General features: G+C 39.1%; 1 protein-coding gene across 8 annotated transcripts in view; it reads right to left on the bottom strand.

The window, feature by feature from the left end:
- Positions 1–18,569, bottom strand: part of EFR3B (EFR3 homolog B) — a 140,301-nt gene that overhangs the window by 41,826 nt on the left and 79,906 nt on the right. For all 8 annotated transcript variants that reach the window (XM_060693109.2, XM_060693110.2, XM_087883348.1 and 5 more), the window contains exons 5-6: positions 10,956–11,077; positions 2,369–2,518 (exon numbers count right to left, since the gene is read on the bottom strand). In XM_060693109.2, the coding sequence (XP_060549092.2) occupies positions 2,369–2,518; positions 10,956–11,077 (272 nt within the window). The remainder of the gene's footprint in view (positions 1–2,368; positions 2,519–10,955; positions 11,078–18,569) is intronic.

The raw sequence follows: 18,569 nt of genomic DNA, 5'->3' as shown, positions 1-18,569 counted from the left end.
ATCTCCATTTCAAAGCCGAAGAGCCAGCGCTGTCCGAAGATGTCTCTGTGGTCATGTGGCCGGCATGACTAAACACCAAAGGTGCACGGAACGCTGTTACCTTCCCACCAAAGGTGGTCCCTATTTTTCTACTTGCATTTTTTACGTGCTTTCGAACTCCTAAATTGGCAGAAGCTGGGACAAGTAATGGGAGCTCACCCCGTTATGCGGCACTAGGGATTCGAACCACTGAACTGCCGACTTTTCGATTGACAAGCTCAGCGTTTTAGCCACTGAGTCACCGCGTCCCTTATCCCCCCCCCCTAGTTTTGCTAAAAAAGAGACTTTGGGGGGCTGAAGTGCTCATTCCTTTCTCTCTGCACATGGAATGAAAATTGGAGGCACACTTTCCCTTAATAAAGATTTTATTAGAGGGAAAGGATTACAGTACAGGAAATGTTCATTTCTCTGCAGACAACAGCCACAACTTTCCATATGATCCACATCTCAAGAATGATACAGACACTTGATGAGTCATGCAGAGATCAGGAAGACGGCCTCCTCTGGATCATTGTTTTGTCTCTGTGCTAAAATTGATCTAATGAATGCAAACCAATCTGTGTCAGGACAATGAATCACACCAAAATAGGAATTTAGGAATGTAAGGCATATCCTTACAAAAAATTCTTAAGTCTCGCCGGCCAGAATTGTGTACTCTGAGCACAATTGCTCTCCAGGATGTCAGTCAAAGCCTCTTTCAAGGCAGCCTGCAAATTGTCAAGGACCGAACGTGGAAATTTCTGGTTTCTAACTAATTAGTCTATTCCTGAATTACTATACATTTTCTCCTGTTAGTTTAAAGAAAATCTCAATTATTTACATATGCCTTACAGCATGCTAACATGTCAGAATGATCCTGTCAAAATTGAGAACATGGTTTGTACTGGCAGGCTATATGAAAGCCTGGATCGCAGCAGGAAGGGTTTCCAGTGTTTCATAGGTCCCATTCTCTCCTTTGCAGACAAAATCATGAGAAATCATGCGGTTAAAATTTGACCATCTACTCCAAAGGTCAGTGTTACATTCCAGGCTTCTGGGAAGGGAGTCTTTCAACACAATGCTAGGAAACTATTTGTGGCTTGCAGCCATAGGTTGTCCACCTCTGATATATGTCAGAATGAATAGAACTATTTCTGTTTCATAAATCTTCTAGAATTCTATAAGTTCATGACTTTGATAAAGCAGAATGGTGGGAATGTCAGGATAGATAAAGGTAAATTCTTCATACAAGAAGTTATACTCTGCAATTTACTGTTTGGAAATTTATTGATTGATTGATTGATTGATTGGTTCGATTTATATGCCGCCCTTTTCCGGAGACTCAGGGTGGCTTACAATGCGTTAAGCAATAGCCTTCATACTTTTGTATATACCTGCTTAGTAGGGCTTTCGGGCCCCCCCAAGCGGTGTTCTTTTTTATACAAAGTCAGCTTATTGCCCCCACAAACCGGGTCCTCATTTTACCTACCTCGAAAGGATGGAAGGCTGAGTCAACCTTGAGCCTGGTGAGATTTGAACTTGCAGTAATTGCAAGCAGCTGGTGTTACTTAACAGTGCTTTAGTCTGCTGCGCCGCCAAATACAGAGAAGGCTGCAAATTTAAATCACTTTAATAGATGGATTAGAAGAACTTCTTCAGAAAGATGGTGTTAGGATAAAACTGTGTGCTATCTTGTGGATAGAGGAAAGTCTAGAGGAAAGTCACAATATAAACCTACTAAGAGCCATGGTGGCGCAATGGTTAGAATGCAGTACTGCAGGCTACTTCTGCTGCCTGCCGGCTGCATGCAATTCTACAGTTTGATTCTGACCAGTTCAAGGTTGACTCAGCCTTCCATCCTTCTGGGATCAATAAAATGAGGAGCCAGATTGTTGGGGGCAATATGCTGGCTCTGTAAACATCTTAGAGAGGGCTGTAAAGCACTGTGAAGTGGTATATAATTGCTACTTATTAAATGCATCACAAAATCACTTAAATTAGTGATTTAATTTAATTTAACTAGTGATTTAAGTGATATAAACATAGAGACAAACATGAAAAAAGACAAAGTGCAAGAGACTGTAGTAGGAATGTTACAGTTCAGGCACGAAACAAACGAATCCAAGATTAAATCAGTGTGGAGGTAACCTACATCTTTGATGAGCAGATGTTGTCGTGCATGTACCCTAAAGGAGACAAATAATTACAGTACTTTCTGTGGAGACCAAGCTACTCATTATAGGGTTCATGGTATCAAATTTGCTAGGCAAGTCTGATGTATTTCCAATTCTAGATTTTCACGAGTAGCGAAGTCTAATTTTGCAAGAACAATACCAACAATTCCAGATACCTTTCTGCTTCCTCTGCATGCTGAAGGTTGAAGAGCAACGAAGGCACAATCTTGTCCATATGTTGAGGGTCCCAGATGTTTGCCTGCAACTCATCATTAACTGTTTTCCGAACCACACCCTGTAGTCCTTTGATGCCAGACATCCGGATCCTTTAGGAGTAAAAGACTAATTTTAAGAAGGTAACAGGAAATGGGGTTTTCCTTCTATTTGTATCTCTTTGTAATGCTTGACTCCTGAAGGATACGGAACTTGTATATTCTCGGGCAATGGTTCCTAGGGTGCCACACTGAATGCATAGAGGCACTGTGGGATATTTTACTACTTAATAAACAGAACTGTTAGTGAATTAGCTGCAGCACCCCAGGATGTCACAGCGCACAGTTTGAGAACAGCTAAGGGCACTTTGAACCAAGGAAGTTTGAAAACTTCGGTGCTTGGGAGATAGGAGTGATTCTCCAGCAATTAGAAGGGAGACCCTGTGGTAACAATGGCTTCTAACAAAGTTTTTAAAAAGCATTTTTGACATCAAGAGCCACAGCAAAACAACTGTTCGTTATTTTTAAACAGTACAAACAATGAAATAAGCAAATTCAATGCACAAAGATGATCATGGTAGCAGCAGGCCAGTTAGAGAATGTCAAAGATCCAGAACACTCCAGTTCAAATCGTTATTTTTCTATAGGCTATACATAATTTAGCTGGCCATTTTAATCTTGGTCCAGAGTCCTCTCTTAGCTTAGTGAATTTGATGAAATCATTGTAAGGGGAATAGGAGAGAAAACAATCTATGCTGTTCTAGGACTTTTGGGTGACTGGTAGCTAGAGAAATAATTACTAACATATATATCAAAAATGAACATTAATATTACATTACTAATGCAATGTAAGAATAACAGATCCAAGTTGAGCATTATGCATGTACAATTTGAGCATGTAAATAATGGAATGTGTTACTTTGAGTTCATCCATTGGCAGTCTACCCATGAAAGAAGTAAGAAAAAAGGGGATGTGTGATGTGAAGACAAGAGAGACAACTCTGTATTTTGCAGTCAATTTCCTTGCACCTGGCTATTTTAGTATTCCTGAACTGGATAATCTGCTCTGGAACATGGTACTTTATGATAACATAAAGTTGTTTTAAATTATTGGGATTTTTAATTGTCTTGGGCTAAATTATTTAATTTGGTTTTAATTATGTTTCTAACTTTTGTATTTATTGTATTTTATTCTGTGCCTGTTCACCGCCCTGAGTCCTTCGGGAGTAGGGCGGTATATAAATTTAATAAAACAACAAACAAACAAACAAACAAACAAACCTAAAACGAACAAACAAACATTCTCCTCTCTCCCTCAAAATAAGGAAAAAAATCTAAGCATCTATTCAAATGTATGGCATGGTAGTGAATTTCATCAGTAAATTTAAAACTCAACTGAAATAACCCTTTCACATTAATCTGTTCTGAACCTCCTGCCAAACCAGGTGGCACAGAATTTTAACCCTAATATGAGGGAGGAGGACATTTGCCCCCAACCCTTAATTCCAAAACATGTAGAAAAGAATAAAAACAACAGCATTAATAAGAGTCAACTAGCTGAAGAGTGTTAGTCACTAATTAGGTGACTACATCAAAAGACCCCCTAGCTTATTATATTGTAAACTACCACCTTCACCCTTAGCCTTGGCTTTTCATTATCCCTCGGCTTCTGAAAAGCTTTTCCAGGCTTCCATATTTGTCAGAGCAAGACAAAACAATTAAAACACACCCTTAGCAGATTAATTGTAGGACACAATTCATCCTAGAAACAGCAGGGAGCATGATAGTGGGCAGATGCAAAAATAGATCTAAGACAGCAGCAACCCACAGTGCTTGGTAGGTGGGGAAGAGGAGGGCAAGGAAACAAGAATTGCTTTTAAAAGGGGTTATGGCTGACGCAGAGCTGGCTAGCAGTAAATAATATGCATCAGATTCTACTAGAGCAGGGGTGTCAAACTCAAGGCCTGGGGCCCGGATCCGCAGGTGCTTAGATCTGGCCTGCGGGGCCGACCTGGAAACAGCAAAGGACCGACCCATGGCTCTTCCGAGCTCCGTTTTTGCTAGCAGAGGGTTGCAGGAGGCTGTTGCAGCCGAAAATGGAGCTCAGGAGCCCGTTTTTGCTGTCAGAGCGCTCGAGCCACCACAGGCGCCCCCAACACGAATGACATTGAGCTGGCCACGCCCACCCTGGCCATGTCCATTCCAGCCCCCCAAGGTCAAACACAATCCTGATGCGGCCCTCAATGAAATTTGATACCCCTGTACTATAGGAAGAATCATATTTATCAAAAGGGAAGGGGGATTCTCTATGAAATTTGTCCTTTTGGTGACTATGACTTCCACAGATAAAATGACGATCACATCCAGAATTCTGTTTTAATCATTCTTGCGATATTGCAGGAATGGAAAATTGGAAGATTGAGGGGGCCTACTGATTGAATAGATTCATATTCCTCAGTTGTTATTTTTAGCGATTAATCCCACCCATCTCAGCTAACATGAAAAATTGCTACAAATGGCAGATGGATAGGAATACAAGACTCATTAATTAAAATGGAAGGAACCAGTATAGAAAATAGCAGAGTGATGAAGATATTACAGCATGCTTGGAATATCTGATGGGTGTAAAGCTGGTGCTTCTCTGTTCTTGAGGACAAGATAAATGGAGCGGATTTAAATTACTGTATCTAAATTTCAATGTAACATTGGAACTAGTTTTTTTATAGAACAATTTGATAATGAAGTCAAGCTAATTAGGAAAATCTAATGAGGAATTTTTCAAATACAGTTTGGATACCATGGGGGAACATTTTAAATTTTGGAAAACCTTTGTTGAAATGAAAGCGGAAGTTCAACTTAGTCAAAGTTTCTCCTTCCAATTTTCAAGTTCTTCGATTTAGGAAATGCTTCTGTTATATCTATTCTTTCTGCCTATAAACTAAATTAATGTTGGGCACCATCACCAGGAAACAATCTGTGTACATTTTACACCCAAGTTTGAAAAAGCAAGATTTATTTATTTCATTTCACAGTGTCCTGGGCACACAAGCAAATAGGCTTTAGGCCTACAGCAAATACTTGCTCCTGGGTCTGGATCGGAAGTGGGTTTCAGCAGGTTCTGACCAGTTCTGGAGAACCGGTAGTGGAAATTTTGAGTAGTTCGGAGAACTGGTAGTAAAAATTCTGACTGGTTCCACCCCCATCTATTCTCTGCCTCCCAAGTCCCAGCTAACTGGGAGGAAATGGGGATTTTGCAGTAACCTTCCCCTGGATTGGGGAGGGAATGGGGACTTAATAGTATCCTTCCCTTGCCATGCCCACCAAGCCATGCCATGCCCACCAAGCCATACCCACAGAACTGGTAATAAAAATTTTTGAAATGGCCATGATGAATTAGAAACGGCATGAACCACTTCACACCATTATGACATTTTTTGTATCAGGCCTGATTCATCTGTCAAACTCACTCAGGGATTTGGTTCTAGGCCATGGATCTCATCTTTCTTTCTTGGAAAAACTCCATTCATTCTTCCTCAACTTGCCTTGACAAAGATTTAACAAGATAGGACTTACAACATCGGTATAGATTACTATACTAGGAGTTTGATAGAGAAGTTTAACAGGAGAAAGAGAACACATGCTTAGGGAAGCTATGTACCGTATTTTTCAGATTATAAAATGCACCTTTCCCCCTCTAAAAAGGGGTGAAAATTTAGACGCGTCTTATACACTGAATGTACCCCTGCCCACCCACTGGCCCCCACCCTTTGGCCACTGCCGCCCAGTAGTTTACCTCCTTGCAGCAAGCAGCAAGAAGAAACAGCTAGTTTCAGCTTCAGCACAGCCTAATTAGCACAAGTTGATTGTCCCCCGACTCTCAGCTGTTTTGCATGGCCTCTGCTGCTTGCTGCAAGGGGGTAAATTGTTGGGAGCAGATTTTTTTTTTCTTTTGCTAATCAAGCTACGCTGAAAACGAAAATGAAAGTAAAGCAGGCTGTTTGCTATTTGCTGCAAGGAGGCAAAATTGCTGGGAGGCAGAGGCAGATTTCTTTTTCTTGTTTTCCTCACCAAAAAAAGTAGGTGCGTCTTATAGTCTGGAACGTCTTATACTCCGAAAAATACAGTATTTGAAAGGACTATGTGCTCAATTGAACAACTCTCTACTATAGTTTATTGTAACATTACTTCTTGAAGAGTAAGAGGGTATAAGGAATATAAAGAATAAGCAAGCAAATAGTTTTTTAGGTGAGCTTGAGGTGCGGGGGGGGTGTCTAGTAATTCTAATCTAAGCCAAGAATGTGTTCCATACTTAACTATACTTGAGAATTGAAGATATAAATGTTTCTCTTGGATGGAGTCTAGAGCAATGTTTCTCAATTTCAGCCATGTTAAGATGTGCAGATGTCAACTCCTTGAGTTACAACCCATGGGAGTTGAAGACAACGCTCTTGAAATAAAGAACCCAGACAAAGTTTTGTGAATTGCAGAAATGAGTGAAAGTGTGCTCTAATAATATCTAAGGAGGATGTATGTTAAATTACCTATCTCTGCCCCAAAATTAAAGTAGGTGCAAGAGAGAGCAATTGGGTAAAATAAATGGAGGAATGAATAAAAGCTGTAACTGATATTTGCTTGTTGCTCAACAAAAAGAAGATGTAGATGATGCTTTCCAAAGGCAAACCTCAGAAATTCTAAAATGGTATGAATTATTAGCGATGCAGGACTATAACCACCATCACATCTCTGGGGGGAAAAAAAGCTTCCGCCAGAAACAGTTCAAGAAATTTTTGACTTCTCTTGTTGACAAATTTCTCTTTTAGAGGAGGGACAAAAGCAGAAAAAAGTTGGTTAATTCTGACTAACTTGAAAACCACTTTGATGTAGTGTTAAGCTGCTGCGCTAGAAATCAGAAGATAAATTCTGCTGCTCCCCGTTAGTATAAAAGACTGGCTGGATGATTCTGGGCCAGTCATTCTCTCTTAGTTCAACCTTCCTCATATGTGTTGTGGAGAAAATAGGAGGTGGAAATATTAGATATAATACTGCCTTGCTGCCTTGAGTTGAACAAAAACAGAGGCAAGACAAAAATCTAATAATAAATGTAAACAGGCGGTCTAAAACGGGAGATACTGAAAGCACAATTACAGTGGGGAAAGGAAAACAGGAGACTCAAAGCTAATATGGTAAAATAAAAGTTTACTGAATATTTAAAAAAGGGACATACAGAGGTGATAAAAAGAGGGCCTTTATTAGCAGGAGAATAGGCTTCACAGTCTAAATAGTTTATTTTCTAAAATGCTGTTTTAGGAGTAACGTCACCACTATTTAAAATCGTACATATTCACTACACACCCTCTGCCATCATGCAGAATTTCTAGACTGCCATGTGCCCTAGGAAACTTGAGGATTGAAGGCAGCTTCTCCAGAAATATGCTGAACGTATGATATACAAGGAAGGATTAATGTTTCTTGTGTTGCTTTTGCTTGCCCTTAGAACAGTGTCTAAACTCCCCAAAATGCAGGTACTGTTGGCTGTCCCCAAATTTATCTAGGTTCCAAGCACTGAGTCACAGGAAACATTTTAGAGATAACATTTGTGGTGTCAAAGATGGACATCACCAATGGTGGTGAAAACTGGGGGAACTCATCCCACAGATGCACTCACGAACTGCATGGGGGTAGAATGGTGTGGCGGGGAAGACTATGTCTATGTCTTTCTGGCCATTTTTGAAAGACAAAAGCACATTTTCCTCTCTTGAGAATTGTTATGTTTGAGGGGCTGCAGTGGCAACTTGCCATCTATTTATACCACTAGATGGCGCTTACTGTTCTCTCTTTTTTAAAAAATCTAAAATCTTGAAAATATCATGAGAGTTTGGTCATTTAAAAAAAGGATTTTTTCCAAGGCATAACACTGTTTGAAATTATGTTCAGTTACTGAATATCTGCATTGACTTACGAAGTGAATCTAGAAAGTTACTATGAATGCAAAGTGAATTTAGGAAGATACTATTCAATTCCACTGATTGAAAGATGGGATTTTCTGCAATATTCAATTATTAGTTGCTACACATAGATCAGTGTAGCATGCTACACTTTACTAAAATGGGGTTAGGTGATTTGCCTGTTCTGGAAATATGGTTGTTATGCTATTGCATTCTATGTTTTATATTAGTTTGTTTTTATACAATTTTGTTGTTAGTTGCGAAGTTGTGTCCGACCCATCGCGCAACGTTCCTCCAGGCCTTCCTGTACTCTACCATCCTCTGGAGTCCATTTAAGCTCACGTTGACTGCTTCAGTGACTCCATCCAGCCACCTCATTCTCTGCTGTCCCTTCTTTTGCCCTCCATCTTTCCCAGCATTTGGCTCTTCTCCAGTGAGTCCTTCCTTCTCATTAGGTGGCCAAAGTATTTGAATTTCATCTTCAGGACCTGGCCTTCTAAAGAGCAGTCAGGGTTGATCTCTTCTAGGACTGACCAGTTTGATTGCCTTGCAGTCCAAGGGACTTACAGGAGTCTTCTCCAGCACCCTAGTTCAAAGGCCTCAATTCTTTGGCGCTCAGCCTTTCTTATGGTCCAGCTTTCACAGCCAGACATTGCAACTGGGAAAACCATAGCCTTGACTATATGCACTGTTTTTGGCAGGGTGATGTTTCTGCTTTTTAGAATGCTGTGCAGATTTGCCATACCTTTTCCCCCCAGGAGCAAGCGTCTTTTAATTTCTTGGCTGCAGTCCCCATCTGCGGTGACCTTGGAGCCCAGGAAAATAAAATCTGTCACTACCTCCATTTCTTCCCCAGCTATTTGCCAGGAATTGAAAGGGCCAGATGCCATGATCTTAGTTTTCTTAATGTATTTTATACAATATATATCATGTAAATTTGGTTATATTGTATAATATTTGGTCATATTGTAGAAGCTTTGTATAAGAGCCAGTGTGGTCTAGTGATTAAGGCATCAGACTAGAAAGCAGGAGATCATGAGTTCAAGTCCCACCTTAGCTATGAAAGCCAGCCAGGTACTTTGGACCAATTGTCTCTCTCAGTCAAATCCACCGCACAGGGTTGTTGTGGGGAACATAGGAGAAGGGGGGAGTATTCTGTGTGTTCACTGCCTTATTTGTAAAAATTATAAAGGTGGGATATAAATAAATATTTATCTGGTTTATATTTTCATACAGTACATATGTACCAGGGGTGGGTTCTACTTATCTTTACTATCAGTTCGCAACGGGATCACGTGCGCGCGCTCTTGCACCTTGCTTCTGCACATGCACAGAAGCTTCTGTGCATGCGCAGATCACCAATGACAACATCCAGGGCGGTGGGCGGGGCCTCCCGCCAGTTTTACTACCGGTTCTTGTGAACCGGTCCAAACCGGGGGCAACCCATCACTGACACGCATATTCAGTACATAGTACATGCAAGAACAGATCATATATGAAGATGGAGTTAATGGAGTTGTTATAACCTAGATTTAGCTTTTTTTCCCCTTTTCCTTTTTTCTCTTTCATAGTATCTTTGGTTATTTCTTATTCCTTTTCTATGCTTGCCTTAATGTTGCTTACCCTGAAAGGGAATAGTATGAACGTTATCTATGTAAATAGCTGGGCACACTATGAAAAAAAAAAGAAGAATTTTGTAACCTGCTTTAAGAGCTTAGCATTATGTGTATAGGTACCATATGGCTTCTTCTGCAGAATATATATAACCTTATTATTGAATTTATCCATTTTCTGAGTCTGCACAGTACCAGTGAATCATAAAATAAACCTAGGAAGGAAATTTGCACAGCACACAGCTATGTCCTTCAAAAATCTAATCAAGATCATCAGTAACCGAGCCTAGGACACACTAAGTTTTTGATCTGGTTAACTGTGTGGTTAACACCATTACTGAGTAGCGGTCAGGAAGACAAAAGGAGTAGAAAAGTAGAAAATCAAGAATTTCTTAGGCTGCTAAAGCCACCAGCACCCATTTAGGTCCATAGAATACAGAATAGGAGTTGGAAGGGACCTTGGAGTTAGTTTAACCTGCTATCCAAACTGGAGACCCTATCCCATTCCAAATTGCTGTCCAATGTCTTCTTAAAAACCTCCAGTAATGGAGTACCCACAACTTCCATTGGTTAATTGTTCTGTCAGGAAATTTCTCCTTACTTCTAAGTTGATTCTCTCCTTGATTAGTTTCCATCCATTGTTTCTTGTCCTGTCTTCAGGTGCTTTGGAGAATAGGTTGGTTCCCTCTCGTCTGTGACAGCCCCTTAAATACTGGAAGACTACTATCATGTTACCCCAATCCTTCTCTTTGTTAAACTAGACATAACCGGTTCTTGCAATCATTCATCGTATGAAATGTGCTTGAATATTAGTAGCTCAGGTTGGTAGTTAGGCTGTTAGTTTGAGCTCTGTGCTTGGCAATTTGGTTGGAAACATTTCGTCACCATTCGAGGAGACATCGTCAGTGTGTTTTGAATTGTTCATCGTATGTTTTAGCCTCCAGCTCCCTAATCATCTTTGTTGCTCTTTGCTGCACTTTAGTCTCTACTTACTTTGTCCGGATCTCCATGTCATCATAGCTGGAGTGGCACATTTCACTGAAGCGGGAGACAAAAAAGTCATAGCTCCTATGATAAGACGGAGTGTCTTCTTCTATGTTTGCAAACTTCACAAACTGGAGAAGAGAAAGGAGCATCAGAACAGAGAAAAGGAGACATTAAAAATACTGCATTCATGAACCAATCTATTAAAATCACCAAATAATGTCTGTCCTTGTGAGGCTTTTAGTTCAACAACAACAACAAATATGTAAGCAGGGTAGTGGTCAGCAAAACAAGCCACAACTTGCACTTATATAAGAGACATATGGTACTAGGGATTTATCTTCTTCAAAATTCAAGTTCACATTGAAAGTTATGTTTAAAAACACACCAGACTTAGGAATAAAATGTGATATTGGACACAACGCAGATAAAGGGCAACAGATTACTCCAAACTGAGCAATGCTTCCTAGACTGATGGGATCAAGCAGCTTTTAATCTATGCAGCTCTACCTCATCTGAGGCTTTATATGATCTCTGGATTAAATTTCTCCTATCTGAGGCTCTTTAGTGGCTCTCAAAGTCTCTTACAGGAGGAGGTCTTCTCTCCAAAATTCACTTAATGGAGGCAGGGCCAGCAAAGGATTTTATTATCTGAAGGAAAAGGATGAAATGATTCTTGAGTATGGACGTTTCAGTTTCAATTGGCCTTTTTATGGTTAAGAGATACAGTATATAGAACCCTAGTTTTGGTATGGATTATTTTTCCATGAGTTCAGTGGGGAACAGCTGACAATAATATGACAGTTTGTGTCAAGTGTCCGATAGGAGGGGAAAAAAAACATTTTTTTTAGCTGGAATTTTGCACCATTTTAAATGTAAAGCCAAGGGATCCAATAGGAGAATATCATAGTGAGTGATGGATTTGGGGAGAATAGATGAGAGAACTGACCTAAGAGTAAAAAAACAAAAATAAACCAGGTGAATATAAATGATGTTGCAAATTATTTGATAAAGACAAACCTGGTGCCACCTAAGAAGTTTCCCACCTTGAGACTGAATTTGAACATGGATCCCAACTGCCCATCTTTTATTCTCATATCGCTGTATCATTGTTTTCTTTTTCATTGTTTATTCTATTGTTCCATTACTTTACTATTATGTTTACACTTCTTTTCATTTCTCTGTTTTTATTGTTAAAAGCCTCCTAGAGTAGCCCCACAGTGAGATAGGTGGAAAGGAAATAAAATCTCTCCAGTCCAATCCCAATCTATTCCTTTACCAGCATACTGTACTAAATTTGCTGATCAGGGAACAAACAATATTCTATCCTTGCATATGTGACTCTGAAGTTATCAAATCTAAAGCACAGAGTTGCTGAAGGAATAAAATGTAGAGGAATTATGAACTAAACTATGAACTAAACTATAAACTAAACTAAACTAAACTAAACTAAACTAAACTAAACTAAACTAAACTAAACTAAACTAAACTAAACTAAACTAAACTAAACTAAACTCTAACCCTAAACCAAGGGAAAAGGCTTCTTAAGATTTAAAATAAGAGAAACATTGATTTCAATTTCTGGAATTCTCATGTATCCCTAAGTCTCACTGAGTTCAGTGGAGTTTATGCCTCAGTTTTCTTGAAACCTAAAGCAAAATTTCTTCACTGTCACTCTTCTCAGCTATGAATCATGCAGCCTCTCCTATGAAGAGATCAAAATGTATGCATGCATATTTTTCTGGAATGTCTTCATTTTCTATCAAAATAGTTTATGGCTTCTTCTCATAAACAGCAGGAAAATTTTCTACTGAATTAATTTTAAATATTGCCTATGCAAAAAATGTATGTACAATGCTATCTAATTTTTGAAATCCTGGTACCTCTCCAGCTGCAGGGAGGAGTTCTCAGAACAACCAAGACAGAGAAAGAAATTAAAGACAGTATACAATAGTCTTGAATAATTATATTATTGCAGTTTTATCATCCAATCTTCCCAGGACATATAAAAACAAAGCAATGGGAGAAATTCAATTTGTAGTTAGCTGCTAGTTTAAGTACAGTAACTAATGTTATATCTTTCTTTGGAATAATATTTTAAAATGAATTGCATTTATTGGCTGAAAAATAATAAAGTAGCAAAAGACTTGAGGAATCTTTTAATTAAAGATTGTTGATATGAATATGAGCAAAATAAGGTACCTCCATCTGTACAAATGTGTTTTAAACAGGAACAGTGAAGATAGGTATTTAAAACTTTGTCTCTTTCCTTTTAATCTCTACAAGTCCTTGATTTACAATCATTTGATTAATGACCTATTGAAGTTGTAATGGCACTGAAAAAAGTGACTTAAAACCAGTCCTTGCATTTACAACTGTCACAGTTTTGGGTGGGTCACCCTGTCAACTCGCAAAGCATTCCTGGCCTGTTCTCATCAAACTTTGGGTGCCCAACTGGCAAGTAATTGCAGCATCCCAGGGATCATGTGATCACCATTGATGATCTTCCCAGTTGACTTTTGACAAGCAAACTGGTGGGGAAGCTGGATTTGCTTAACGACTGCATGATTGGTTTAACAACTGCAGTAATTCACTGAATAACTGTATCAAAAAAAGGTTGTAAAAAAGGACGCAACTCACTTAGCAACTACCTTTCTTAGCAACAGAAATTCTGGTACCAATTGTGGTCTTAAATTGAGGATTATCTGTACCCATATACTCCTATACTATAAAGGTTTTCTCTTTCTCCTTACGAATAAAAACTATTTGATCTTTTTTTTTTTTTTTTACAATACTTTTGTTTTTGATGTTTTGTTAACTACTCAGTATGTTTGTAACTCTCTTGGTTGAATGTGAATTATTTCCATTTGCATACCTCGGCTTAGTTTAGTATTTTAGAATTTTTCTCCAATCCCCGAGGATCCTTGACAAATGTTTAATGGATCCCAGAGGATCCTTGACAAATGTTTAATGGATCCCCGAGGATCCTTGACAAATGTTTAGGTGAATTGCCAGGCCTGGTAAAAGCATGTTCCCTGCTTTATGATAATCATTTGACTCCATTCGAAACTGAATTTTTATTATTTTTCCTCTAGTAGCTATAAAGGATGAATTTAAGTCATAATTTCCAAAAACAGCATTTATAATCTCCACTTGTCCTAGCTCACGATTTGCAGGTGCTGTTTCTGCAAAACTTCACCCACAGAAACGGGCCAGTCTTATAGATTACAATGGGACTCTCTTAGGCTGAAGACAAAATACAGTAGGTTTTTTTAAAGAAAAAATATCCACCATTCTTCCCATTTGGGGGTTAACCTGATGCTAGCATTTTACATAATCAAAAAACAGTCATATTTTCCATGCCTATTCATGATATCCGTCTTGGCAGATGGCAAAGCTCCCTTGCCTCAGGAACTTTTGGAATGAGAAATGAATTTAAATGTATGAAGAAAAATATACAAAAAGAATGTGGGTGTACATATGGAACGAGGAAGGCATGACAATTCATAAAGCAGATTTGTTCAGCTCTGCGTGTTATGATAAACACTGTCTCTATTTAGCTCAAGTGACTATTTTTCAAAGCAGGCATCATTCTAAAGGAAATGCTTTGAAGGGAGAGGAAAGCAGGATTTCTTAAAAATTAGGCAGAAAAACATTGCAACAGCTGCCATCTTAAAAAGAAAAACCCTTCCTGTTTGAGCTTGAAGGGAGAATTCATTTTCAGGGGAATCAGACAACTGTACTCCTTTTGAGTAAAAGTGCCAGAAGTTAATAATAAAAATTTAAAAATAATCTGCATATTAATTGGGATTCCTTTTTATGATGGTTTACAGGATCTGTTATTGGTTAAAACATTAATATCTACGTATGAGAATCTTTCAAGGACCATATGATCTTTGCTTATCTGCATATGGTCTAACTGGCACATAGCTGGGTTTGAATGACTCAATCTCTACACAAACATCTGGGGCTTACAATGACTGTAGTGTAGTCTCTTAAGTCTTCCCCTTGACTTATAGTACTTCAAAGCCTTTTTGCAAATGACAGCGGTAGCATGGTTAATTCCTAATGTTCTGTATGAAGATTTTCCATGACCTATATTTATTTTCTTCTTTTCCAACAGGAGGTCTTGGATTAGGGTGGCTGAACACTTGTATCAGTGAGTTTGTTTGAAGATGTGGATGTGGTTAACTGGTTGGTTTTTTAAAAAATATTCTTTTATAATTATTGTATTTTCTATTTTGTTTGGTTTTATTGTACATTGCCCAGAATCAGTCTGGAGCTGAGTGGTACCTAAACTGATTAATCACAGATGATGTTGCACATACAGTAGCACGTAATGAATATTTGGCTTTTTCACAGTAAATAGTCTTCTTTATGAATGCAGTTCTTCAGTAACAAACAGCATATTGTGTATGTGTACAGACACAACACATAGATACACATGTTCTTAAACCTGTTTTTGTTGTATATTTCTCATCATTGTGACCCTTCCCCTTCTAATTTAATAGTACCGTGCTAGCAAATATTACAGACATTGTACATCATTATGAGTTATCCCGGGTCTCCTGGATACCCTTATAAATAAATCATAGGGATAAAGGAGAGTGTTCAGGTTGCATGATTTCTCTATTCATTGAGTGGAACATCTGTCATTGTTTAGATGGCTAGCAAGTGATTCATGTGTCATGGACTCCAATGTTTGCGGACATCTAATTAAGGTCTAGCTCAAATGCTGTTCAGATCTTCCTGCCTCTACAGCACCCACCTTGTCCTTTTACTTTTCTTCTCCCATTTACCCTTATTAAGTTAAATGAACTGAAATTATTTTATGTTACAATGAATTTCTATACTTCTCTTGTCATCTCCTCTCCTCCTCTACTGGAAAGGTCAGAGGCTGTTCATTGCTAATGAATCTTTACAGTTCAAGCAAAAGCACAGGTGTGATGCACATTATCAACTCTTTCTCCAAATCCAACTGCTCTCCCTTCAAAGACGCTCTTACCTCTAAATCACTCCAGTTCATTTCTGATACAAACAATTGTTCCCTCCCAAACAGTAAACTCGGATTAGGGGACTTGCATCTGGCCAACCAGATGAGAGAGGCTTTATTTTGCAATTAACAGAAGCAGAGACAGTTGTCTGCTGCCACACACCAAATCAATTTTTATTGGTTCTCTTTTCATTTCTACTTTCACTGCCTTTCTAGTCAGTTGATGGGAAAGGCAAGACTTCCATATCATTATGCTCCGCCTAACATTCTTTCTGGATATGGTTTCTTCTTTCTGAAACCCTTTTGGCCATGAAAGGAGAGGGGAGGGATGTTGCACTAATTTCTGCCCTGCCCCATTGGGACTAAGACCATTTGATCTTGCCAGAGAAGGCTCATTAACCATGAACATCCGAGTGGGAAATATGCAGCTTTCCTTAGATGAAGGCCTAAACATGGCTTATCAATGGTATGTATAATACTGCATTCCAAAAAATGGGTGAGACAAAGTTTGAATAATTTTGCCCTTGACAATTAAGGTATTTTCAGAAATCAGTAGAATCTTTTAGACAATGATACAGATTTTTATACAGTAAGAATGCTAGAAAAGTGTGTGATTTCTGAAAACAGCATGGCTCACCATAAATTGCATAGTTGCATAGGACAGTAATTAAATTACAGTAAATAATTGCATAGTTGCATAGGACAGTAATTAAAGTCCTGGTTACTGAAACAGTGTGTCCTGAGATACCTACATGGAAACTCGGGTGCAAGATGTCTAAAGAATACAATTGTGCAGCATGGTAATACTCTTGAAGGCCATTTGAGATGGGGATCATCATTATTGCAGCTATATAGAATGAAGGAGACTTGGTGGCAGTAGAGATAAGGGTATCTGGTCAAATTTCCTGTGTTGATGGAGGTGGGTTGCTTAAGGAAACTGGTCCCTGGTCATTGTGGGTCCTTTGGGAGAGGTAGGAGAAAGTAAGCAATTCCAACTGGTCATTGAAAAACCCAATAAGAGCTGTGCATTTAGAAGCAGCTCCGTGGATGGCTGTGGTTCATTGTAACTGTTCCTTGAGTGAGAGGTCTCTGTGGACAAGCTTTGTGCAGGGAGGTTGCTTTAAACCTGGAGAACCTGAGTAAGAATTAAATTATTGGGGGAGAGGAACAGAAGATAGAATGGAGGGGAAGTAAAAGAATTATGAAGCATAAAGTTTGGTTTGGTTTGAAAAAAAAGTATATATTTAGGAGTTGGGGAGCACAGGTATGGAGTATTTGCTTGGTGTGATGATTATGGATTGAACTTTGGACTTGCCAATGATGTGGAAAGGGAATATAGACAACCATTGAGCACCTATTTGATCCCTTCAATTGTGTGTGTGTGTGTGTGTGTGTGTGTGTGTGTGTGTGTGTGTGTGTGATTAGAACTGTCAACAAGATGTGGCCTCTTGCTGTTGGACACTCTGCTGTTGGACCATGTGGCCTCTTGCTGTTGGACACTCCCCTAAGAGTTCTTCAGGATTACACAAGTGCTCCAGGAGGTGAAGAAGCAAAGAGACGGCTGAAGAGCCAGTAGAGAAATATGAAAGGTAATGTGGCGGAACATGTGTATAAGTTCATGTCTAAGTCTATATCATGGAAATATAAATAGTAAAGCCCTTGTATTTCTCTACTTTTTTGGTTACTGGGTTGTTGTCTAGCAGTCTTATTTAAGGTTGTCCTATTAGAAATTATTGGAGGATCTGCTCCTTGGTTATTATGATTTCTTAGCACAACACTTTGCTGTCAGTCACTCAAATTTTCCATAAACCTGACTCTTTAAAGGCACAATGGGATATGACAATACCTTATAATGTTATCTAGTATTATTTTAGCCTGTACTTTATGGTATGAACTATGTCACTTGTGAATTTGATTCATGCATCTCCTAGCCCCTTTGAGTTGTTGGGAAGAATTGGATGGATTAACAGTCCACACCTTGCTGAAAGGGGCTGTATTTCCATCTGCTTTGAAGGAGGTAGTTGTACTTGTTGGTCTCTCGCTTGTGGAGTCCCATAGGCAGAGGGGGTATTCAGCAGGTTCTGACCAATTCTGGAGAACCGGTAGCGGAAATTTTGAGTAGTTCCGAGAACCGGTAAATACCACCTCTGACTGGCCCCACCCCCATCTATTCTCTGCCTCCTGAGTCTCAGCTGAACGGGAGGAAATGGGGATTTTGCAGTAACCTTCCCCTGGAGTGGGGATGGAATGGACATTTTATAGTATTCTTCCCAAGGATAAGAATAAGGATAAGGATAATTTTATTTCTATACTGCCCCTCTCCCGAAGGACTCGGGGCGGTGTACAGCCAGATAAAAACACAATACAAATATCACAATTTAAATTTAAAAAATTATTAAAAGTATTACATTTAAGGCCAAAATTAGCTAAACAACCCAAAAATTTAAGAATTCCGAATTTAAAACTCAATTATGAAGCTAGCCCTGCCTGTCGGAAGAGCAGGGTCTTAAGAGCACAGCGGAAAACTCGGAGGTCAGAGATCTTGCATATGTCCGGGGGCAGTTCATTCCAAAGGGCAGGGGCTCCCACAGAGAAGGCTCTCCCCCTGGGTGTCGCCAGCTGACATAATT

The sequence above is a fragment of the Pantherophis guttatus genome, chromosome 1, assembly GCF_059756535.1.
Source record: "Pantherophis guttatus breed Tessera chromosome 1, ASM5975653v1, whole genome shotgun sequence".
Classification (NCBI taxonomy): Eukaryota; Metazoa; Chordata; class Lepidosauria; order Squamata; family Colubridae; genus Pantherophis; species Pantherophis guttatus.
The sequence above is the reverse complement of the archived record's forward strand: the minus strand, read 5'-3'. Positions and strand labels throughout refer to the sequence as shown.